At 42.5% G+C, this 24,374-nt stretch overlaps 1 protein-coding gene across 2 annotated transcripts; it reads left to right on the top strand.

Annotated features, from left to right (window-relative positions):
• Window positions 1-9,947: 9,947 nt before the first annotated feature.
• Window positions 9,948-23,470, top strand: CRHBP (corticotropin releasing hormone binding protein). Of its 2 annotated transcripts, none has more exons than XM_086698460.1 (7): window positions 9,948-10,890; window positions 11,243-11,336; window positions 11,626-11,783; window positions 13,155-13,365; window positions 15,576-15,724; window positions 19,944-20,061; window positions 21,793-22,375. In XM_086698460.1, the coding sequence occupies exons 1-7, from the start codon at window positions 10,813-10,815 to the stop codon at window positions 21,798-21,800; spliced, it is 816 nt and encodes a 271-aa protein (XP_086554586.1). In that variant the 5' UTR covers window positions 9,948-10,812; the 3' UTR covers window positions 21,801-22,375. The 2 variants fall into 2 exon arrangements, with proteins under 2 accessions (XP_086554586.1, XP_086554579.1); XM_086698453.1 differs by lacking the exon at window positions 21,793-22,375 and adding an exon at window positions 22,702-23,470 and having other exon boundaries at window positions 9,967-10,890.
• Window positions 23,471-24,374: the final 904 nt, after the last annotated feature.

Genomic DNA, 24,374 nt, shown 5'->3' with positions numbered 1-24,374 from the left:
TCAGGCTTTAGCTTTAAATCTAGAGAACCAAAGTAAAGGACTTTAAATTATGCATTCATTTAATTACCAGTAGTAAGTTATTAGAAGCAATAGAAATGTTCACCAATAGGGGTGTCTGGGTGGCTCAGTAGGTTTAGCGCCCGTCTCCTGATTTCAGCTCAAGTCATAATCTCACAGTCGTGAGATACTGCTCCATGCTTAAGATTCTCTCTCTCCCTCTCTCTCTCTCTCTCTCTCTCCCCCCTCAACCCCCCCCCCCCCGACTTGTACTCTCTCTCTCTCACAAATACCCAAAAAATCAGGGTCACCTAGGTGGCTCAGTCAGTTAAGCGTCAGACTCTTGATTTCGGCTCAGGTCATGATCTTCGGGTTCTGAGACACATCAGGCTCTGCATTAACAGTGTGGAGCCTGTTTGGGATTATCTGCCCCTCGCCCGTGTGTGTGCTTTTGCTCACTCTCTCTCTCAAAATAAATAAATAAAAGCTTAAAAAGAATAAAAAAAAGAAATGTTCACCAATAGATGATTGATTAAATAAAATGTCATGCCGGTAGAATCCTTTAGCATTTAAATGATGTGAGAAAAGTATATTAATAACATAAAAACCTGTTTATAATATATGACATGAAGAAATCATACTGCAAAGTTGTATATGTACTATAATCTCATTTTTGTAAGGAAAATTATGTATATATCTCCCTGGAAGTATAAATACTAAATTGTTAACTATGTTCTATCTGCATGGAAGGATTAAGGATGATTTATGGCTCTTCCTTTGTATTGGCCTATATTAATGTTTTTATTATGAATATGTTAAAGGAAAAAAATGCATATTTTTTTGTAATTGTGAAGGATGGCAGATTGAATGCAGCACCCAATTTCACTGTCTCCCAAAACGCTATTAAATTTCCTATAAATGGGTTCACGCACACACATTGTGAGAGTGGGAGGAGGAAAGAGAGAGAAAGGTTAAACGTGGAGATGGGGAAGAAGAGAGGGGGGGAAGAAAGGAGAAAAAGAGAAGGGAGGGGTTGGAGAACCAACGGTAAAAAAGACAACAGCACCAACATTTTGGAAGCCAGAAAGCAGATATGAGAAGAGTACCTTGTTTGAGACTAGAGAAAGCATAGTCTCAAGGCAAGCAGGGGGGAAACTACAAAGCAACATGCTCAAAGGGGTTGCTGCTGGAACTGAGCTCTGCAGGGATGTTGGCGGGGGTGGGGAGGCGGTGGAGACACCCAATAAAAAGCACTGCTGAAAGCCTTGGAGAAGCTGCTAGATCTCCAGATATAGGTTCTCATCATTTCTCAGCCCTTGAGCCTACTATCCATCCCCCTTCCCACAGAAGTTTGGAGGTTCATTCTCTGCAGAGGGTCTCTGTACTGTGGACACCAGACTGTTGAAATTCTAGCACCGTATGAGAAACAGACAAATGACTGATCTTTTGCACGCTGAACCCTGAATGCAGAGCCCTTCCAGATCTTTCCACTTGGCTCCAGAACACCATCACCCAGACTTAACCCTTCTAGAGAAGAGATTGGGAAAGGCTTCCTTACAGACTAAATTTATACCTGTTCTTGAAGGCTTAAAAATTAAAAAGTATTGCCCTTAGGGATACATATCTAGGTGACACAACCATTGATGGAGAGTAAGGGAAACTGGGGTAGACCCCTGGAAGACCCCCTCAGTTTCTTAAACTGAGTGGTAGGAATAAGGATGGTAATACATCTTATTATTCTCATTTAAACTATGTATGTACATTTAATACACTCTTCTCTATGCATTTCATATTTTATAATTCAAAAAATGTTGGTGCTAACTCAGAACCTAACAGTAGGATAACGACTGTGGGGGCACCCCAAGATCTCTTTCCTCCCTCTGTTTTTCTCCCTTTCTTCTTTTCATTCCTGTCCTGTTTCTTCTATTCTCTCATCCCCTCTTTTTTTTTCTAATTTCTCTTATTTTGCCTTACATCTCTTTAGTCACACCTCATTAGCCTTCCTCAGGGAACAAACGTGTTAGTGTCTCTCATGAAGCTTTTAGAAGGTATCACGCATTTTCTCACCATGATTTTTATTCCCCAGTGTTTTAAACTGAGAAATAATTTATGTATGATAAAATACACAGATCTTAACTGTACAATTTTATGAGTTTTGACAAATGTATATACCATGTAACCACCATCCCAATCAAGATATAGAACATTTCCTACCTCCCAAGAAATTTCATTGTGCCCCATCAACCCCCCAACCCCACAGACAAACACTGTTTTGATTTCTATCACCACAAACTAATTTTGCCCAGCCTAGACTCCCTAACATCGCAAGCATGCATCATGTACACATTTCGTTTGGCTTTTTGCCCCTCTCAACATAACTTTTTTAAATTCATTCATGTGGATACATGGACCAAGAGTTTCTCTTTTTATTGCTGGATACTTTTCCATTACATAAATACATTACAATTGGTTTGCCTTTACGTTTTTTCTTAATGTTATTGTCAGTTTTTTTAAGTTAATGTTTCCTTCTTAATTTAGAAACTACCGGATTTTTATGTCATCCTTGTATTTACCCAACTGTGGGGTTTGAACAATACCTGGAAAATGTAACATAATCTAGGTCTTCTTGTTTCATTTTTCTTACATTGGTGCAGCCATAGTTTTCCAGATGGTTGAGTGGATAGCACAGTGACGCGGGCAGGTGCTCACTGCTCTGGCTCTGTTTTAGGCCGCAATAGTTAATAGTTTGGCCAGAGGCACTGGTTCTAAGACGTTTGCATTAGTTTCTTTGCATATGAGCATATCTTCACACTGCGTTTCGTGAATGGCGAGTTTGAGATTACTGATTTATTATAGAAGGATACAACTCAGAAAGAGCTGAGCGGAAGAGATGCATGGGCAAGCTGTGGGGAAAGGAAAGGGCATGGGGTTTCCATGCCTGCTCTAGGGACTCCACTCTCCTCAAAAGTCCACCTGTCATCAGGGGGTTTTTGGTTTCTTTCTTTGTTGTTGTTGTTGGTGGTGGTTTTTTGTTCATTTTTGTTTTTAGTTTTAATTCAGCTCTTTAGTGCATGTGAAGTGGTATTTGATTGTGGTTTTGTTTTGCTTTCCCTGGTGGCTGGTGATGTCGAGCACCTTCACATACACTTACTGGAAATTTCTGTATCTTTCTTCGTGAGGTGACTTCTCAAGGCATTTATTGGCCTATTTTATTTTATGTATTTTTTGCCCATTTTAAAATAGAATTGTTTTCTTTATATTACTGGTTTGGAAGATATATGAATTTATAGTATTCTCTCCCATTCCGAAGTTTAAAAAGTTATGTTGAGAGGGGCAAAAAAGCCAAACAAAAAAGTGTACATGATGCATGCTTACGATGTTAGGGAGTTTAGGCTGGGCAAAATTAGTTTGTGGTGACAGAAATCAGAACAGTGTTTGCCTGTGGGGTTGGAGGGTTGATCGAGCATAAGGAAACTTCTTGGGAGGTAAGAAATGTCTTTTCATTTTCTTAATGGTGTCTTGTGATGAGGAGAATTGCTTGATTTTAATGAAGTTCAATTTATCAGTTTTTCTTTTATGGTTTGTGCTTTCTGTAACCTAAGAAACATTTGGCTATCCCGGGGTTGCAACAATATTCTCTCATGTTTTCTTCTGTATGCTTTAGAGCTTCAGCTTTCATGTCTATGTCCGTGATCCATCTCAAATTAATTGTTGTATATGGTGTAAGGTAGGGATCACGTTGTGTGTGTGTATGTGTGTGTGGGTTTTCCATACGAAAATCCAGTTGTACCGGCAGGCACTTCATGCCTTTAAACTGACTGAATGTACCTCCATCCCTTTGCCCATCACACAGAAAAGTCTTCTAAACCTAAACCTGAAACCTCAGGATTTGTATCTTTGTCTCTCACATTCTGTTGCCTCCCTTAGATGTAGCCAATACCATTTTTTAAAATTTTTTTAAATTTACATCCAAGTTAGTTAGCATATAGTGCAACAATGATTTCAGGAGTAGATTCCTTAACGCCCCTTACCCATTTAGCCCATCCCCCCTCCCACAACCCCTCCTGTAACCCTCAGTTTGTTCTCCATAGTTATGAGTCTCTTCTGTTTTGTCCCCCTCCCTGTTTTTATATTATTTTTGCTTCCCTTCCCTTGTGTTCATCTGTTCTGTGTCTTAAAGTCCTCATATGAGTGAAGTCATATGATATTTGTCTTTCTCTAATTTAATTTTGCTTAGCATGATACCTTCTAGTTGCATCCACGTAGTTGCAACTGGCAAGATTTCATTCTTTTTGATTCCCAAGTAATAGCATAGCCAATACCTTTAAGTGCAAATTATTATATCCTCCAGACAGTTACAAATAATTTGCTTCTTTAGAATCATATATTTCAAATTTAGAGAGAAAAAAGATTTTGTAAGGAAAAAACCTTTCAGCTTCTCTTTGACTCTGCCCTTTCAGTGTTTAAGATGCAGACAAAATCAGCTGTTGAGTTTGGTGCTGCAATATATAGTGAAATAATATGAAATGAAATCGGCATTTAAATCATTTTTTGGTATTTTCAAAGTTAGAATATGTCTGACTCTTTTCGAATACCAAGTTGACCTAAAATCAGAGGAATAGGAGTTCCGAAAGAAGAAAAAGGAAAGAGACAACAAGTGAGAGAAGTCAGGGAATAACTTAAGTGAGCAACATATGTAAAAACTAGGAATGACCCAAGTGAGGGAAGTTTCTGCAGCACTGCGGAGGTGGAAGCCGGAGCAAGGAAGCTGAGCAAAAAACGAGGCGTAACTAGGTATGAGTAGAATTAACAGCTAATTTTTTTAAAAGACACAAGGCCTGAGAAACTTTGGCGAGAAAACTTCTGTGGTCTTCTTGCCTGGCAAATATCAAATGTACCATGATTCTGGAAAGCCTTGTCTGTGCCATGTACTCTGCCCACACCTTTGTTTGGTCCTTTTATTGAACCCTCCAAAACTTACCCATTTGAGAGTGCCATCTATCTCTTGATATAATCCTAAGAGTTACCCCCGCTCCTCATCTTGGAGATGAAGTAAATAACTTGTTCGCACTCCCGGTCAGTGCTCTGGGACTTGGGACACTTAATCTAGAGCCCTTTTGTTTCTACTCTACAGCTAACACACATGGGAATAAGCATGAAACCCCTACAGTTATTTTTTTTTTTTTAATTTTTTTAATTTGAGAGAGGGAGAAAGAGAGAGCAAGTGGGAGAGGGGGCAGAGGGATAGAGAGAGAACCTTAAGCAGGCTCCATGCTCAGTGCAGAGCCCCATGCAGGGCTCAATCCCCTGGGATCATGGCCTGAGCTGAAATCACGAGTTGGACGCTCAGCTGACTAGCCACTCAGGTGCCCCTTAACCCCTACAGTTCTTGAGTACTTCTCTGGGGTGTTGCCCCCACGGTGCTGTGCTAGGGCAGAATGGAGTCTGAGGCAAAAAGAAGTATCACTAAGATTAAGGGCATATTTATCTAAACCTTTGTTATTTTGTTCATTATGGAGTGGGGGGGGGGCGTTTGCATTAACTTTCATTTTATTATGTATTGTATTATAAAATTATTTATCATGATGAGTGAATCTTTGTGCCCCACCTGAATCCAAGCCCTGTCCCTCCAGCTCCCCCCTACCTTTCTTGCTGCCACATCACACAGCTGGCTGTGGTCCTGGAGAGCCAACTCTGGGAACTGGTTCAGCACACCTCTCTTCCCTTTCCCCCTACTTTACCATTTGACTCTCATTACCTGGCTGCGGCCACATCTTTGGATGTGGTCAGCCAATATTGTAGTGGTGACAATGCTTTAATTTGTTTTTAGGTACCATCCAGGAGTTCCAGGTGTGTGTGTGTGTGCTGAGGACAGAGAGGGATGAGCCACAGGGCCAGACTTCCAGGAATTGACATTTGGAGTCAAAGACGGGTATATTAAAAGGTATAATAAAATAAGATAAAGGCTACTCAGGGTATATATAAAATACTATGAGTGTAGAGCAGCTAAATCTGTTGCTCACAATTTGTGGAGGGAAGGAAGAATGGAAAGAAGGAAGGAAGGGAGGAAGGAAAGAAGTGGGGGGAAGGAAGGGAGGGAGGGGGGAATGAGGGGAGGGAGGGAGGAAGTAAGGAAGGAAAGAAGGGAGGAAGGGAGGTAGGAAGGAAGGAAGGATGAATAAAAGAAGCGGTTGACAGAGGGGAAAAGCAAGCTGGCCACTGGCAGGGGTCTCAGAAAAGTGTGCTAAAACTCACCCCAGATAGCTCACCACTGCCTAGCTTGCAGTTATCCCTACTGATTTCCTTATTTAGAACCTCTCGTGTCACTCCACATAATTGGCAGAATTTTCTCCTTTAGATTTATTTTAAGGCACTAAGAAATGAGACTCTTTACACTTCATTTTTCTTCCGTCACAGACGCGGCTGATGTTATGTGCCTATGCACGTCACCACTACCTGATGACAAACACACCAACTGATCTGGACACGGCTGTACTTTTCCCTTTGATGCAGGCAGTGAGGGATTATTAAATTGCATTTCATCATGATCTATTGGCTAGATGTTAGTCACGGCATATTTTGGAGTAAGCCTGAGGGAAGTTGAGATAACAATGTCAATCCAAAGTCAAGGAAGCCAACGAACGCGCAGACATGAACAATCCTCAGTCTCCTTTGTACTTATTGATCTGCCAGTATCTTGCTTTGGGCTGTGCCGTCTCACTTTCTGCTGGTAGCCTAGTAATTCTTAAAGCCCAAAATGTAATTTTGGGGTTAATTTCCAGGGCTGTTGTCTTTGAAAGAGGATCACTAACCTGGCTGGACATAGATCTTTTTCGTCTAGACTTTGTTTCTGACTCATGGTGATAATCTGGGAAGATCATTTAATCTCTCTTACTTTCTCATATCATCACTGTTTGGAAGCTTTCCTTTGTGTGGGACATAGAATATTAATTCCTAAAATAATCCTCAGCATAGATCATCTTTTTACAGGTAAGAAAACTTATGGTCAAAGAGGGCATTAAACCAGGGTTTTTTGGTTTTGTTTTGTTTTGTTTTGTTTTGTGTTTTCAGTCTCTTGAAGATACCTGTTATTCTGTGAACCCAGCATCCCTTCTAGAAACTTCTTCTCCCTTCTCTGTCCGTATGGCTGTCATGAAAACAGTCATGTTACCACAAGATCCTATCCCCTGGGCTTTGAGCTTTTTCCCACAAAATTATGTGGACTGGGAATTATGAGAACATTGATTCAGGGGGGCAGGATTTTAAATTGTGCTGAAACTATAGTGGCTCACCCAGACAATCTGTAAGTATGCCAAGGGTCCTTTGTAGTCACCCCCATGGTCTATGATGTAACTGTGACAGCCAAGTGTAAATTTATGGAGTCTTCGACATCTTATATATGCACTGAGGTATCAGGAGAAGCAAGGAACTACATAATCCCAAATCTCTTTCTATTCTAGGGTCAATCCCAAACCCACCCCCTTAAGTACTCCCTGTTTGTAGTAGTAAACTTTTTCTTTTGTTAATCACTTCAACAGAGGACACTTGCAACCCCCCAAAGTCCTAATCTTTACTGACTGCTGGTCATCTTTAGTAAAACAAAAGAAGATAATGGATCTGGGTTGAAATCACTGACATATGAAGCTTTCATCTAAAGGCTGGTTTATATTAGTTCCCAAGGACATTTGCTTAGTTTCTTTCTTCCTGATCTCAAACACGTCTGAAAAATAAGTCTTATCTATTAAAATGATTGCATTAAAAATGGCCAAATTTATTCAAACAGCATATCATCTTGAAAGCAACTGAAAATTAGTTTTTTGTTGTTATTGGTTAACAATGAGTTTTATTCAGTTTATGTTCTGTATTTTATAGTTCTGATTCTGCTTTTTGTTTGTTGATTTATTATTTTTTGTTTTAGAGTCCATTTATTGGTGGAACCATATGGTATTTGTCTTTCTCAGTCTGACTTATTTCACCTAGCATAATACCTTCTAGGTCCATCGATGTTGTCTCAAATGGCACCATTTCATCCTTTTTTATGGCTAAGCAAAATTCCCTTGTGTATATATACCACATTTCCTTGTCTATTTTTCTGTTGATGGACACTTAGGTTGCTTCCATGTCTTGGCTATTATAAATAATGCTTCAATAAACAAGGGTGCATATATTTTTTGGAGTTAATATTTTCATTTTCTTTGGGTAAATACCCAATAGTGGGATTATTAGATCATATGGTATTTCTGTTTTTCATTTTTTGAAGAACTTCCATACTGTTTTCCACAGTGTCTATACCAATTTACATTTCCATGAACAGCGAACGAGAGTTCCTTTTTTCCCACATCCTTACCAACACTTGTTTCTTGTGTTCTTGATTTTAGTCATTCCAACGGGTGTGAGGTGATGTCTCATTGTGGTTTTGATTTGCATTTCCCTGATGATGAGTGATGTTGAGCATCTCTTCATGTGTCTGTTGATCATCTGTATGTCTTTGGAAAAATATCTCTTCAGCTCCTCTGCCCATTTTATTTTATTTTATTTTATTAAGATTTTATTTTTAAGTAATCTCTACACCCAGTGTGGTGCTCGAACTTACAACCCTGAGATCAAGAGTTGCACACTCCACCAACTGAACCAGGCAGGCATCCTCTGCCCATTTTTAAATCAGATTGTTTGTTTGTTTTGGACTGTTTGAGGGTATTTTTTGGTGTTGACCTGTGTGAGTTCTTTATATTTTTTGGATATTAACCCCTTATCAGATATATCATTTATAAATATTTTCTCCTATAGTTACTCTTAATTAAAAAAAACCAAGATACAATTTCTATTGGCTTAGTAGATATTTTCCAACTTGGAGAAAATAACACATTTGGTGGAAATAAAATTCACCCATATGTGATCATTTGTGGGGTGTTACATAAAATGGAATGTTATCTATCTGTGGTTATATTTGCCCTTATTTATCTTCCAGTGTGCACTTCCTGAGGAGGGAACATCATGAATGCATGTAAGGAACATCAGTATTGTGTGTGTGTGTGTGTGTGTGTGTGTGTGTGTGTGTGTGTGTGTGTGAGCATGTGAAGATTGGAAAAGAATGTCTCCGTGGTGACGCTACAAAAGCCAGACCCTCAAAATGGGATAAACAAGAGTTTCCCAAGCTGAATGCCAGGCTGAATTCTGGGAATAGGCCAAGGCTATGGCTAGGTTGATGGTAAAGCCTGAAAGCTTCCTCAGGCACAAACAGGGAGGGAGACAGGCATGAAGATGGCCTGGTGTGTTTCAGACCAAGCAAGCTGGTGTTAAACCATTTATTTTTGTATTGTTTGATTCCTCTCTTTACGCCCTTTCTGAAATGTAGACATCTACACAGTCCCAGGATGGAGAGAAGAACATGGTGGCCAGCGTTCATGACCTTTGGGTTCGCTTCCCCGTCACACTCTCTGCGGTCTGAGGATTGTTTCCAAAAATGGAGGAGGTAGGAAGGCCTCCCAATTAAACAAGTAAGATAAGGAAATATCAAGTTCTATACCACTAGGCAAATTACTACTTAATTTTGAGTATTTATAAACATAATATAACCATTTCCTTGACTGAAATTTTGTATTAACGTCTCATTATTTGTACTAATTTTAATAACAAAGAAAGATAAGGGTAGTACCATGTTTTCTGTCAGGCAGAGGTAAAACAAGACAAGGTTTTTAGACTTTGTAGCTGCCTTGCTTAGCACATAAATTGGAAAGCCAAAAGTTTAGTATCCCCATATTTCCCATAACTTTTGACATGAAGGGGGAAGCAACCGTCTTCTGTCTAATCAGCAGAGATACTTATTTCTGGATCTCTAAGTCATTTGTTTAGCCCTGTACAGTTGCTGATAAGCAGTTATAGTAAGGTTTTTGGGCAGTTCTTTCTACCAGAATATTCAAATAATCCAAGTATTTGAAGGTGTGAAATGGAATGACTTCATCTCTCACTCGTTCAGATGGATGCCAAGGTCATGGTTACCGTTAGCTGGCCCAGGAGTGTGTCCTATGGTGTACACATTTGGGCTAAATGGCAAAGCTAGGTGAAAATCCAGAAGTTCACAGATGCCAGAGTTAGCTTTCCGTTAGGGAAATGCTTACAAGAAACTGGACCAGGATAAAGCAAAGACTAAGGGACAGAAAGAAAGTTTGAGTTGCATTGTTGCCATATTCTGCAGAATCAGACTTCGGCTTCTGTTCAGCTCTCTTTGGAGCTAAAAACTCCTCAAGTTCCTTCCTGAGAGACAAGAGCAATTGCACAAACACTATAATCTCTGACGATTTCCAGCATGGTTCCATCAAGGTTCTGGGACAAGCCTGCACGATAAGATTATCTGTTTGGGTATTTTATGTATGTGTGTAACCTTGTCACTTGGCTTTGCAACACTGAAAATTCCCTAAATATCCACAGGAAACGATAATTCAGCATTTGGCAGGTCAAGCCAAACGCCTTCCTTTATTTTCTATCCTTACCTCCTTCTTTGTCCCACAGTTCAGTTCAATAAGTTTTAAGTGCCTAAAATCATTCTTGGTGAATAATGCTGGACCACTCTGAGAATTTGTGGCTGAGAGCTGGACCCTCGTCATCAGCACGCACTTTGTCACTGAGACAGGGTAACCCATGGTTACTGAGCTCAGATCAGTTAAGGGGCAGAGAGCCTCCCCTCCTCACTGCTCTATAAAAGAGACCCAGCAAAGGGACCCTACCAGCTTCTAGCTCACAGCCTGGGCGTAGTTTTGGGAAGCAAATCCTGAGACCTCCAGAGCCCAGCCGACCAGCTGCAGAGGCAAGACCGTCATGTCGCCTTCCTTCAAACTTCAGTGTCACTTCATTCTCATCTTGATGGCTCTAAGAGGGGAGAGCCGGTACCTAGAGGTGAGCGATCTCCGGACTGAGCCGTCACATCTTCCGTGTGTGTGTGTCCAGCCTTGGGGGTGGGTCTGCTGCCTCAGCTCTCAGCCCGTGTTGGGCTTAGCCCTTTCTTCCCTATCTTCTGCCCCCTCTTTCTCCTGGTCTTCCTCCTCGCCACTACGTCCTTCCCTTGGCCCCTGGGGACACCCTGGTCTGAGGGAAAGGGTCTGAGACCTCTTCTGCTCCGGACGCGGACGCGGGAGACCTGGATCCCTTCACTTTATTCTCTTCGCTGCGGGGCAGGGAGAGTGCCCCGCTGCGGGTCCCCTTTCCCGCAGTCTTGAACTCATTCGGACTGACGCGTTTTCCTCGCCAGCTGCGGGAAGCTGCGGACCACGACCCTCTCCGGTTCCTGGGCGCCAACCTGAAGCGGGAGCTGGCGGGGGAGCCGCTGTACCGCCGCGCGCTGCGTGAGTCGGGGTGCCGGCGCGCATCCGGGGGCAGCGGGGAGGTGACGAGGCCGGGCTCCGCACCCGCTCACGGGGCCCCGGGCACCGCCGGGAAGGGGCTGGCCAGGCCGGCCGGGGGCGCGATCCCCGTGCTCAGGGGCCCGCCGGATGGGCGGGGGTGGGTGACGCGCTCCGCGTGGGGACCAGGCGCCGCGGACCCGGGAACGGGGGCCCGCGGGGAGGGGCCGGCCGGGGCCGGGGCGTAGGTGGCCGCAGCCCCGGCCCCCTGGCCCCACTGCCCCTCCCCCAGGGTGCCTGGACATGCTGAGCCTCCCGGGCCAGTTCACCTTCACCGCCGACCGGCCGCAGCTGCACTGCGCCGCCTTCCTCATCGGCGAGCCCGAAGAGTTCGTCACCATCCAGTACGACCTGGTCTCCATCGACTGCCAGGGCGGCGACTTCCTGAAGGTGAGGCTTCCTCGCGGCGCACGCTCCCGCCGCGGGGCCCCGAGTGGGGTGAGCCGGGGCGCCGTGCCCGGCGTGGGGCTCGGCGCGTGGAGCCGGCTGGTGGCCGAGCGGGAGAGGCGCCCCCCCACCCCGGACCGCCGCGGGGCGCGAACCCCGCCCGGAGCTCCGGCCGCGGTTGTTTGACTTCCCCTCCGTGCGCTCCTGGGACCCGGGCGCCCCCAAAGACTTGATTGAACTTGCGGCGAGAAGCGCTGTGTTACACGAAAACTGATCCAGACTGGCACCGGCGCTCGGGGCCACGAGGAGGGCCAGCCCCGCTTCTGAGGCCGGCCCCTGGCTCTGGGGAGCTGTCTCAGGCTCGCGGGAGCTGTCTTGAATTCCCCGGGGGACTCGGTTTGGAAGCCCTGGGGCCCGGGCCTCTGGGCGGGATGCTGAGAGCCAGTCTAGTCGGAGGCAGGTGGAAGGCCGAGTCCCCCGGCCTCAGTACATGCCCCCTCCTAGTCGGTCTCCCTAAGTCTACCGGGTCAGCCTGGGACGGTTGATGGAGTTACACAGCCCCGTTAAAAGGATCATGATTAAAAACCTCCCAAGTGGAATGATTTTGGAATCTGTCAGACTCCTTTTAGAAGAGGACCAATCCGCGGAAGCACTTTGTAGCTGGTGATTTTGCCAGTGTGAACCAGGCTCAACCCGTTACATTGGAGACCTGTGGTGATTTTAACAGTAACATCAACAGACTCTGACCATTTGTCCAACAAGCTGACTTTAACAGGTGAAGGTAGAAAGCCCTAAGTGGCCTAACAGCCATTGCTGTTTGAGTGTTGAAGCAGTTCTTGGTATTTTAATATGAAACAAAAGTTTCAAAGTGAGGGAAATGGGCACATATAACCATGGGCAAGTAGGTGAAGTTGCTGCTCTAGTTTTTTTCCTGTGTTAGTTTTGAGATGTTTTGTTTATATGTCAACTAGGAGAAGGAAGAGACCAAGTGAAACCCAAATTATGCTTGTATGGAATTCTTCTGAAGATGGGATGTGTGGAAAATATGACCAAGATAAAAATGTATATTGGCTGTAGTTTCAGGTACCAAGGAGGCTGGAATTATAAAACAGAGTATAATAAAGTTTACTTGCTTTGGATACTTTAAGGTTTATGGAGGAAAAAACCCAATCATTAATTAACAATAATACTTGCAGACAACCTTCACGGTCAAAAAATATATAGATGGAAAGCAGTGGGCAGGGAAGTGCAGGTTGTCCCTTGCTCACAGACGGACATAGGACAGAAGGTGCGTTGCTAGGTAAGATTTCAACACACCTGTGACTTCAGGAGTTGGTGGAGATGATCATCTCTCTCTGTGTTTTTTGTTGGAAGGTATTTGATGGTTGGATTCTCAAGGGGGAGAAGTTCCCCAGTTCTCAGGATCATCCTCTCCCCACAACTGAGCGGTACATAGATTTCTGTGACAGTGGTCTTAGCCGAAGGAGCATCAGATCCTCCCAGAATGTGGCCATGATCTTCTTCCGGGTTCGTCAACCAGGAAACGGATTTACAGTAACCATAAAGACAGATCCCAACCTCTTTCGTAAGTGGGCTCCTTCTCTTCTCAGTCAGTAAGGACTTGGAGGGAGGGAGTGTCAGATCCACTTTTCATAGGTAGTGTGATTGCACCAGACTTAAGAAACTTGAAGTGAGGAATGATTTGAATGGAAATTTTTTTTTTTTGTCATTAGAAATGACCTAAAGGATATTTCCTATTCATTGCTCTGAAAATCAATTCACAGTTTTCAACTTATTTCCTAGGCTAGGTAGGATATTAAGTTTTGGTGGGTAGAATTTTATTTTTTTCTCTTTAGTCTTATTCTAATCTGAGGCATGACAATGGATTCGGTGACAAACTGTAATCCCTCCATGTCATTCCATTAATCTTGGATACGCTTGAGGGATCAGATCTGAAGTTGTAGTCTTAGAGATATTTAGGCAAAGGCTGAAAGACTGCATCTCTGGGATGTGGTAGACAGAGTTCATGTCCTGAGCAGAGGGTTGGACCAGAGGACCTCAACATTGCCCTCTAATTCTGAGTCCACCTCTCTAACTTATTCCGTTTCTGGTGGATACAAACATAGATGCTGTATAAAACTGAACAGCCCAGGCCTAAAACACATTATTCTAATCAAAATTAGTTCATTCATCTGCTTATTATTTTTCCCCATGAAGCGAAATATATATATGCATCTATATATTTACAGAGTTAAATGGAGAAAAATAGTTTTTTAAAAATCGGGAAAATAAAACATCACTCATTTTTGGTTGCATACAATAGTATTAATGTTGACACTTTGTGTGGTGGAAGAATGGGGCCTTATCTGCCAAAGAATAATGTATTATATTCTAATTTTTATTTTTTAAAAAAGAGAATTTTTGAAAGAACCCCTCCCCCACCCCCGCAAGGCTATTTTGAGAGCTAGAATAATCCCAGAAAGCAACATGAAATGTTTCTCCTATATTTGTGTGGTTAGAAGTCGGAAATCTTTGGGGTGCCTGGGTGGCTCAGTCAATTAAGCCTCCAACTCTTGATTTCAGCTCAGGTCACGATCTCATGGTTTGTGGGTTCGCGCCCTGCATTGGACTCTGCACTGACAATGCAGAGCCTGCTTCGGATTCTCTCTCTCCCTTTCTCTCTACCGTTCCCCTACTGTTCCTCTACCGTTCTTCTATTTTTCTCAGTCTATTTTGTAACAATTTTATTATTTATTTACTTCATTATTTAAAAAAAAATCATTATGATTCTGGGGCGCCTGGGTGGCTCAGTCAGTTGAGCGTCCGACTTTGGCTCAGGTCATGATCTCACAGCTCGTGACTTCGAGCCCCGTGTTGGGCTCTGTGCTGACAGCTCAGAGCCTGAAGCCTGCTTTGGATTCTCTGTCTCCCTCTCTCTCTGCCCCTAACCCACCCACATTCTGTCTCTGTCTCTCTCAAAACTAAATAAACATTAAAAAAATATATCATTATGGTTCCAAGTTCAATGAGTGAATGTTTCAGACAGGCAAGGTTTTAGTTCTGGCTTTACCTTTGAGCCTTTATTTTTTTTAGACTTTCAGCTGGAACTTGGACCCTAGTTAATGAAGTGTTTCTAGAACTTCCACTAGCTAGTGTTGTTTGATTAATTACTAATTTAAGTCTTGTGCTTGTTGTAAACAAGGTAACTCCCTGAGATTGAGATTGAGATTAGAAGCATTCTTTTTTTTTTTTTTTTTTAACATTTATTTATTTATTGAGAGACAGAGACAGAGCATTAGCAGGGGAGGGGCAGAGAGAGAGGGAGTCACACATTCCAAAGCCGGCTCCAGGCTCCGAGTTGTTTGCACAGAGTCCGACACAGGGCAAACTGCGAGATCATGACCTGAGCCGAAGTCGGATGCTTACCCGACTGAGCCACCCAGGTGCCCCAAGATTAGAAGCACTCTTGCCACCTAGAACCTTCTGACCATGTCTGCACATCACCAGTGATTTTTTATTACATTTAAAAAATATTTATTTATTTTGAGAGAGAGAGGGAGTGGAGGAGGGGCAGAGAGAGTGATGGAGAGAGAGAGAATCCCAAGCAGGCTCCTCACTATCAGCATGAAGCCCGACATGGGCCTTGATTGCATGAACCTGTGAGATCATGACCTGAGTTGAAATCAAGAGTCGGAAATTTAGCCGACTGAGCCTCCCAGTCGCCCCAGATAGGATAAATTTCTATTAGAACCCTGCATACCCATAATGACAATGTGATTCTGTTTTTCCGCAAAGCCTGCAATGTCATTTCCCAGACCCCAAATGGAAGGTTTACCCTGGTAGTCCCGCACCTGCATCGAAACTGCAGCTTCTCCATAATTTATCCTGTGGTGATCAAAATATCTGATCTCACCCTGGGACACTTACATGGTTTGCAGTCAAAGGTGAGTTGCTTTCTTCCTTCCCAATCATTTACTAAGGCCACAGCTTTATCAGAGGAGGAGCGATCATACAGGGCAAACATGGACATTAGTAAATTGTGGGAGCATGCTCTTCTGTTGATTTAGCCCCACATCCGCTTTCCCTCGCCTCTTTGATGAAAGCCCCCTTCTATTTGCCTCACGCTGCTCGGTGCGTACTCATGTGCCCCTTCCGATTACTTGACTACTTTTCTCGAGATACAGGAAAGGTTTTCAATTGGGAAAGTTGTGACATGTAATTACAATTGAACTCTCTGGTACTTGCCTCTTTTACAGAAATTCTCTCCTAGCAGAACCTAGTGTGAGTCATCTACACAGCTGTTTTTCTGATTATCGGAATTTTTTTTTTGACACGAAGGAAGTGTCTCATTGACAGAACTGTGTTGTGAAGGAATGCTAAGTGTAGCATAAAATACAAAATTGGATTTTTAAGTTGCAAAATACAGTAGAGTGTTGAAGATTTTGTTGCATTATGTTTAACTCAATTCATTTTGCATGAAAATATTAGCTGAGAAGCTCCATCAACCTATATTCCTTTGAACTTCTGTATGGAATTTACAACTAATGCTGAGCTTGATCTTTTTTTTTTCTTTTTTCCCTTTTTTTTTTTTTTTTTTTTTGTACTGCTAGCTTCTTCCCTCTGGGTCATTCTCATTTCCTTATACTTTCTTATATTTCTAGGTTAAGATAGCTCATATATTTGCTGACATCATAGACAGTTATTGTTCCTAATTAGGTAGATTCCAGTAAAAACCAAATAAATAGGACCAGGACTGAAAATAGGTGTATATCTAATTTCCTTTAAGCCCTGAATTCATGAGCTAGTGACTGTTTGTTGTTGTGTTGTTTTGTTTTGTTTTGTTGTTTTTTTGGGGGGGTTTTGTTTAGTTGAACCTTAGTGGAAGAATGATCCTTTGATAAAGACCAGAATAAGGAGATGTCTTTGGCATAGCCCTTCGTCCTGATACCACGTATATGTTATTCCTGATGTATACTGTAGAAGATGGCAAGCATGATCGCAGGTTGGGAGATCTACCCTTTAGTTATTCTAGGCTGTGAGGAGTAATTTTGGTATTTCCCCTTGAAAAAATGTTAAAGTCTGCAGGGTTCTAGGCATCTATCTATTCCTTTACAAAATATTTTTTTGAGCACTTTCCACATGCAAGGCACTTTCTTAGATGCTGGAAATGAGCGGCGAGCAACAGAGCTCCTGCTCACAGGGAACCTGCATTCTAGTGGGTTGAGCTCAGCAACAGTGCAATGCATTTGCAATAGCGGTGAGTGCCCTACAGAAAATGAGGCAGAGTGGTGTGATAGACAATGCAGTAGAGGGAGAGGCGGGAGCTCCTTGAGATAAGGTGGTCAGGAAAGGAAACTTCTGAGAAGGAGGAATTTAAAGTAAAACGTGAGTGATAGGTAAGAAGGAGCCAGCAGCCACTGGAAGGACCAGGGACAGAGGAGATGGCAGTGCAGAGGCTCAGAGGAAGAAGTGGGCTTCCAGAAATAAAAAGAAAGGTATGGGGAAGGGGGGATATCAGGCAACATCAGGGAGGCGGGCAGAGCCAGGGTGTGGTGAACCCAGCAGGTCATATTGAGGATTTGGAGTTTATTGTAAGTGCAGTGGGAAAGCACTGAAAGGGGGCAGGCAGGAAAGCAACATGATCCATTGGATTATGCTTGGTGGGATGAGGGTGGCTGGGAATCGCTGACTGCATGACCAAATTAATTAACAAGGTCCAAGGCAGGAGGGAGAGGATTGATTACCTAAAGGCCATTCTGGCTTTGCATGGGCTATGGGGGCCAGAGTGGTACAGGGAGTGCCCCTAGGGGCCATTGTCATAGTCTAGGCAAGAGATGATAGTGGGTTAGTCCAGGGAGGCAGAACCTCAACAGAGAAACCTAGGGGATCACTACTGAGGAGCAGTGTAGTATAGTACTTCTCATTCCTAAGAATAGCTAAGATGTTTGGGAAGAGGAGAGAGAAGTCATTGAATGTCAAGGAACAGGTGTGTCTAACTTCTATGTTTCTTTGTTTGGTTTCCCTCGTTTTAGCACCTACTTCTTCCCAACCCCCGTACTTCCCATTTCTCTCTACGGGGCCTGCCTTTTCCCTTTCACCACTCTTGCTGAAATTTAGAACCTGAAGAACCGAGTGGAAAGTTTAGTCTTAACAGATGTTCCCCCTGGACATCCTCTACTCAAGGGAGAGGCAGTTAAGGTTTTTTTCCTTCACCTCTTATTCAGCTCTTCATACAAGAAGCCCTGTCCACAGGGGAGCTAGTTAAGCCTCTGTTTCATTCTTGGATGAAATGATGTGTAGAGCATCAAGGCATAGGACCCAGCATACAGTAAGCACTTAAAAAATGTGTGTCCCCACCTACTTCCTTGTATTGGCCAAACAGTTGGTATTCTATTTTTTTTTCTACTCGGTTGTTTAGTTCTAGTTGCATCTCAATGTCTTCTGCATGTTTGAATGTGTGTTTTTATGTGTGTGCATGCGTGTGTGTGCTTAACATTGTCTATTTTAGATGTTTTTCTGTATGTGTCAGGGTCCGTGTGGCTCACTTCTGAGCATCTTGCCGCTCTGCACTAGATCTCTCAATGAGTATGCCTCAATAAAGAAGATCACAGGCAAAGCTGGCCATGTACTTGTGGGAGACAGTGCAAACTGAAAATGTGGGGGGCCCTTATTTTAAAAGTATTAAGAATTTCAAGATGGTGACAGCACAGCATTAAACCAAGCAATAGGCCCTTGTATGGCTTGTCTGGCTTGTGGTCACATGCCCACAAAGACTAGTAGCCCTGACCTCAGGAGATAGGTGGCCCAAAGTACAATGTTTGGGACTGAAAGCGGCTGCTTTATTTGTGTGGGAAGAGTGAAATGCAGGAATTTCTGTGGACAAGGCAGTGTGGATAGACAGTGTGGATAGGCAGTGTAGATAGGCAGTATGGACAAGGCAATATGGACAAAGCAGTGTGGATAGGTGGTGTGGACAGGCAGTGTGGACAAGGCAGCGTGGAAAAACCAGTGTGGATAGGTAGTGTGGACAAGCAGTGTGGACAAGGCAGTGTGGATAGGTAGTTTGGATAGGCAGTGTGGACAGGCAGTGTGGACAAGGCAGTGTGGAAAAACCAGTGTGGATAGGTAGTGTGGACAAGCAGTGTGGACAAGGCAGTGTGGATAGGTAGTTTGGATAGGCAGTGTGGACAAGCAGTGTGGACAAGGCAGTGTGGACAAGGCAGTGTGGATAGGCAGTGTGGACAGGCATTGTGGACAAGGCAGTGTGGATAGCCAGTGTAGACAGGCAGAGTGGACAGAGCAGTGTGGACAAGGCAATGTGGACAGGCAGTGTGGATAGGCAGTACAGACAGGCAGCATTAACAGGCAGTGTGGACACGGCAGTATGGACAGGCAATGTGGATAAGCAGTGTAGACAGGCAGCGTGGACAGGCAGTGTGGACAAGGGAGTATGGACAAAGCAGTGTGGAAAGGAAGAAGGGAAGCAGAAAGTGGTTGTTACAGTGATTGTGCAAAGTCTAAGAATACATTCTGGTTTTGAGTAGCTCAAAATAAATTAGTTTTGGTCGGGAGGAGAAAGACAATGGTGACTCTAGCTAGCTTAAGCCCCAAATTAGGGTTCTTTTCTTTCTTTAGCATTCTTATAACTAATCTAAATGCCTGTCAGCAGAAATGATAAGGATCATCCCAATAGCAGGAGAAGTCTTTTATAAAGAGGAGGGAAAGAGGTGAGTTGAAGGAAAAACTGTAAAGACCTATCTATTAATAGAAATTCTGACTGCATGAGTTAAGAAATTCAAATAATTCAGTATGTATGTCCAAATGATTTACAAAGCAAAGCATTTTCAGATCCAATTTTCATTCATTTTATGTGGAGTTTACAGATTCCTATTGCATCATTCCAGTCCTTGAGCTGATAAAAAAAATTTTTTAATGCACACACATTTAAAGAAATGATTACTCAACTGATTTAGAAAAGCAGTTCTTATGATTATTTTTTCTTTTCAGTATCTTTTAATTTCCGGAGTCCTGGGTGTTAAATTAAATGGCACTGCCAGGATGTCCACGGCAAATGGAGTGAATTCACCAAATTGCAGTTGGTCAAATGGTTTGACTTCCGTAACTGGTTGAAATATATCTTTCTCTGCTGCTTGCTTCTTTTAGAACCCCTCAGCAGGTTGTGGGGGAATAGGAGACTTTGTGGAGCTGTTGGGAGGAACTGGACTGGACCCTTCCAAGATGATGCCTTTGGCTGACCTCTGCTATTCCTTTCACGGCCCTGGTGAGATGTGTCTTTGATTATTACTTATGAGCCTATCAAGATTCCTTAAATAAAACCTGATACTTCCTTAAATAAAACATCCCACGTTTTTTATACATGGGAAGGCAGGTTCCACCTAGAAAGCTTCCATTTTGTACATTGAGCCAATGTGAGGATTTTACATTTGAGCATATGTATGGTTATAGTGAATGCATTTTCAAAATATCGGACACTGGAAAAGAAACCCCTGAAGGAACACAGGTGCATGTTTAAGGTTGGCCCTGAGTAAGACCATGAAAAAGACAAAGCTTTTTTTGTTCCGTGCTCTTTCCGCCTTTCTGAAAGTCGGTGCTTTTGTCCTCTGGATACCAAAGAGTTTACTAACTGAAAACTATAGTTCAAATAGATATGCCATCAATTAGTTACAATATAATAATATCCAAATAAATTTCCTAAATATATGTGTATGTGTGTATTACTCGTAGCACACAAATTAAAAAGTGATATTCTTTATCAGAAATTCTCAGAACTGCTGAATGTCCCCAACTTCTAGGAGCAAAACCAGCTTCTGAAAGACTACTGCAAAAACAGAAATACATTCTAAAATCTAGACGTGGTCACTGGAAATAAAAGACCAGGTCAGTGCACAGGATGCCCAACAGAACCAGATATTCTTTGCTAGGGATCAGTGAAGATTTTCCATTTGATTCTGCCCAGGTATGGTGAGGGTGGCTGGAAATTGCTGGTTTAGACCATCAGTACATGTGGCTTTTCTCGCCTCTTACTACATTCTCTGAGGCACTGGATCCTTCCATGCAGGAGGGCACCTGTGAGGAGATGCATTTGCACTAGGTAAGAAGAGTAGATTAAGGTCTAAAGACAACTCTTGCCTTAAAATGTAGGTAATTGAAGCCAGAGTAATTTTGGTACAGTTATGTCCAGTAATAAATAAATACGATGCACATTAACGAAGGAAACAGAGCGTGTTATATATATTAAAGTTTAGAGTAATATCAGAAAAAGAATGACCTTTCAAATAATTTAAAGCAAATTAAATTTGGACTCCTCACAGAAGCTTAACCTAGACTTCCTGGTGCTTATATAAAAGAAACATAGGTTTTATATTTATTATGTATCTAAATTGGCTTTTACCTCAATAAGTATCTAGCTGTTTTACTTCATTTGAACCCAGGCACAGGCTTGTGAAGTACCTCTTATGCAATGATAATGTTCATGTTTCTCAGAATGCTATAGGCCTTATAGAGACAAAGTGGGGGAGGGAAAGATGGACAAAATTAAAATAGCAGAAAAAAATCATCGTAGGGCACATAAATCTTGCCTCAGGGACCAGCTTGACAGTGGAGAAATGAAAGAAATTTTAGATAAAAATATGTGAGTTTCAATATACACTTGTTTGGTCATATCTGCACTAGAAGATAGACATAAACGTTGCCAGATGCTTATACAAATAATAATAAGATTGGATTTAAGAGAAGTAAGGATATCAAAAGCCATTCCATGTAAGAAGCACAGAAAAAAATGAGACTGAAAAGGTGCAGGTAAATAATAGAACAAACCCAAGTATATTCATGTGTATCTAAACTATGCAAATTATTTTTGTTTATATGTAAAATAGAGTTATTATCTAGGCTCAGAAAATAATTAGCAGGTGATTTTTTTTTGGTCTATGTAATGTTCATCGGTGCACTCTGTCCTCTAGCCATGTCCACTAACTGCCACTTGCATCCTCAGAACTATGACAACCAAAAACTACACCTGCAAATTCCCAACCTGTCCCTAGAGGGCGGTACTGCCCCTGCTGAGAACACTAAGCTAGAGCAGAGGTGCATGGTAGACAGATTGCCTTCACTGCATTTACCGCAGAAGCCTCGAAGGTAGGAGAATGTGAAAAATGCAAAGAGACGTCTTATTGCCTCTGTTAAATAACAAAAATTCAACTGAGTAGATTTGAAAGATCTCATTGGCTTTACGAAATAATTCATGAATCGGGGAGCATTCCATCTAGCAAGTAGAGGGGTCCCCAAGGCATTGTACAAAATGGAAGGTTTTTATAGAAGCGTAGGACAAGAAATTTGGCAAGAGAAAAGGATTGTTCCAGGCAGGTCACTTTCCCTGAGGGGGAAAAGCAAGGTGTCTTTCCTGCAGATTGCCTCATCTTCCTTTGGGGGGATGGAGAGGGCCCCTGTGGCAGATTCCTTGACGTTGATGGAAAAATTCCTGACTGACTGGTTAAGGCTATTTTTCTAGGGGAGGTTGAAATTACAATTAAATTAGGTATTCAGCCCCAGTTTGGGACCTTGGTCTCAGGGACGCCATTTTGGGCCTGCGATTTTCTTTTCAACTCCTCTTTCCAGCCAGTTTTATTTGGCTAACAGTGTGGTTTTTTTTTTTTTTTTTTTTTTTTTTTTTTTTTTTTGCCCATGAGGAGAACTGAGTTCAATTTCAGTATCCTACAATTAATTATATATTATAATAACAATGAAAACAAAACGTTTCACCTGATGGCAGGTGCATGGTTTAAGTATGTGAGAGGAAGATACATCCCCCTGCTTTCTTTGTGTTTAAATGATCTTATCGACAGGAACAGTTTATGTGGTTTCTAACCTGCAGGGAACCTTCTGCTTTTTCCATGAATTATAGCCCAGATGAAAATTGGCTGTGACAACACGGTGGTGCGCATGGTCTCTAGCGGAAAGCACGTAAATCGTGTGACTTTTGAGTACCGCCAGCTGGAACCATATGAACTGGAAAACCCAAATGGAAACAGTATCCAAGAAATCTGTTTGTCTACTCTTTGAATAACCAACCCCATGATGTACATGCTGCTAGCTAAGTGAGTTTTTAATGGCTGTTATATATGATTTTGATGACCAGCAAGGTAAGAGCCTTTCGAATCAGTCAGTATTCCCAGGCTTGGACACACATTACACATACACACACACATATGTAGACACACACGTGGGCGTGCAAGCGTGCATTTATTTTTGTACCTTGCTTTTTTTTCATTTGTAATGTATAGACGACCACATGGCAGCAGATAAACCCTCCTTTGCCTTTGGTAGGAAAACAGTTTTCTATAATTCTTTGGTATGCTACAAACCTGCCCTGATAAGGCAAGTGCAGAGCAATGGGCACTAAAAAATTGTATCTCAAGGGAAAATACGACAAAGAAATTAAAATGGCGGTGTTCAGATTCGTCTTAGAACAGAAAGCAATTAAATGTCTGTATACCAAAGTAGTTGTATCTGTGTATTTTCTGTATATTATTCTGTTTACAATAGATAGTAGTCGTAGCTGTTGTTTATTGATTTGTAATGTCTTGTTGCTAACAAAACTCTGGAGCATGGAAAAAAATTTTCCATCCACAAATACAAACATGAATAAATACATCAGAATGTTGGCGCCTTGACATTGTGCTTTGTTTTCCTGAGTAGTCCCCTCCCTTATTACCATCAGAAAATAGTGTTCTCGTGTGATGCAGAACCAAACGCTGAGCTAAATCATGTTACGCGTCTTCATGCTGGTAGAACTGTGGGCCTCTACAGCAGAATGATTTAGAGCAGAAGGCAGAACTGCAGTGTTTGCACAAACAACGCTAACTGGTCCTCGTAGGGAAGCAGGATGCAGAAACCCCTTTCTACTGTCCAAGAAGACTGAGAATACATGTTTTTGTCACAATGGGGTGTACTTCTTTTTTTTATTAGTTTTCTTTATTTTTTTTTTTTTTTTTTTTTTTTTTTTTTAGTTTTCTTTATTTTTGAGAGGCAGAGAGAGACATAGAGCATGTGGGGGAGGGGCAGAGAGAGAGAGAGAGACACAGAATCAGAAGCAGGGTCCAGGCTCTGAGCTGTCAGCACAGAGCCCAATGTGGGGCCCGAACTCAACGAACCGTGAGATCATGATGTGAGCCGAAGTCGGATGCTCAACCGGCTGAGCCATCCAGGTGCCCGCCAATGAGGTATACTTCTTAACAAGGACAACAAGGGCCTTACAGCTCTCATAGATGTTTGCAGAAATCTTAGGCCTTCTTTGGTACCGAGGGCAATTTACTGTTGACTTAAGACTTGTCCATGTTTGGCTAGGGACTAAGCATGTGGCCTGTGAAAGACAGGATGGGACCAAAACTGAGGTCCTGAGCAAAAAAGGAAATACTCCTAAGTGAACTCTTTACTTTGAATTAATGGATAGAAGCTACAAGCAATACCATAATTAATGGCCTGATTATGATTCCCAAAACATACATTCTTAAATTTAAAAAAAATTTTTTTTTTAATGTTTATTTATTTTTGAGACAGAGAGAGACAGAGCATGAA

The sequence above is a fragment of the Puma concolor genome, chromosome A1 (assembly GCF_028749965.1).
Source record: "Puma concolor isolate L17-30 chromosome A1, mPumCon1.1.hap2, whole genome shotgun sequence".
NCBI classification, from domain to species: Eukaryota; Metazoa; Chordata; class Mammalia; order Carnivora; family Felidae; genus Puma; species Puma concolor.
This window is presented reverse-complemented; position numbering and strand designations above follow the sequence as displayed.

Coding starts and splice junctions, on each gene's coding strand:
- CRHBP (XM_086698453.1), top strand. CDS start 10,813: ATGTCGCCTTCCTTCAAACTTCAGTGTCACTTCATTCTCATCTTGATG. Junction 10,891..11,242: donor GGGAGAGCCGGTACCTAGAG/GTGAGCGATCTC, acceptor TTTCCTCGCCAG/CTGCGGGAAGCTGCGGACCA. Junction 15,725..19,943: donor TACATGGTTTGCAGTCAAAG/GTGAGTTGCTTT, acceptor TGCTTCTTTTAG/AACCCCTCAGCAGGTTGTGG.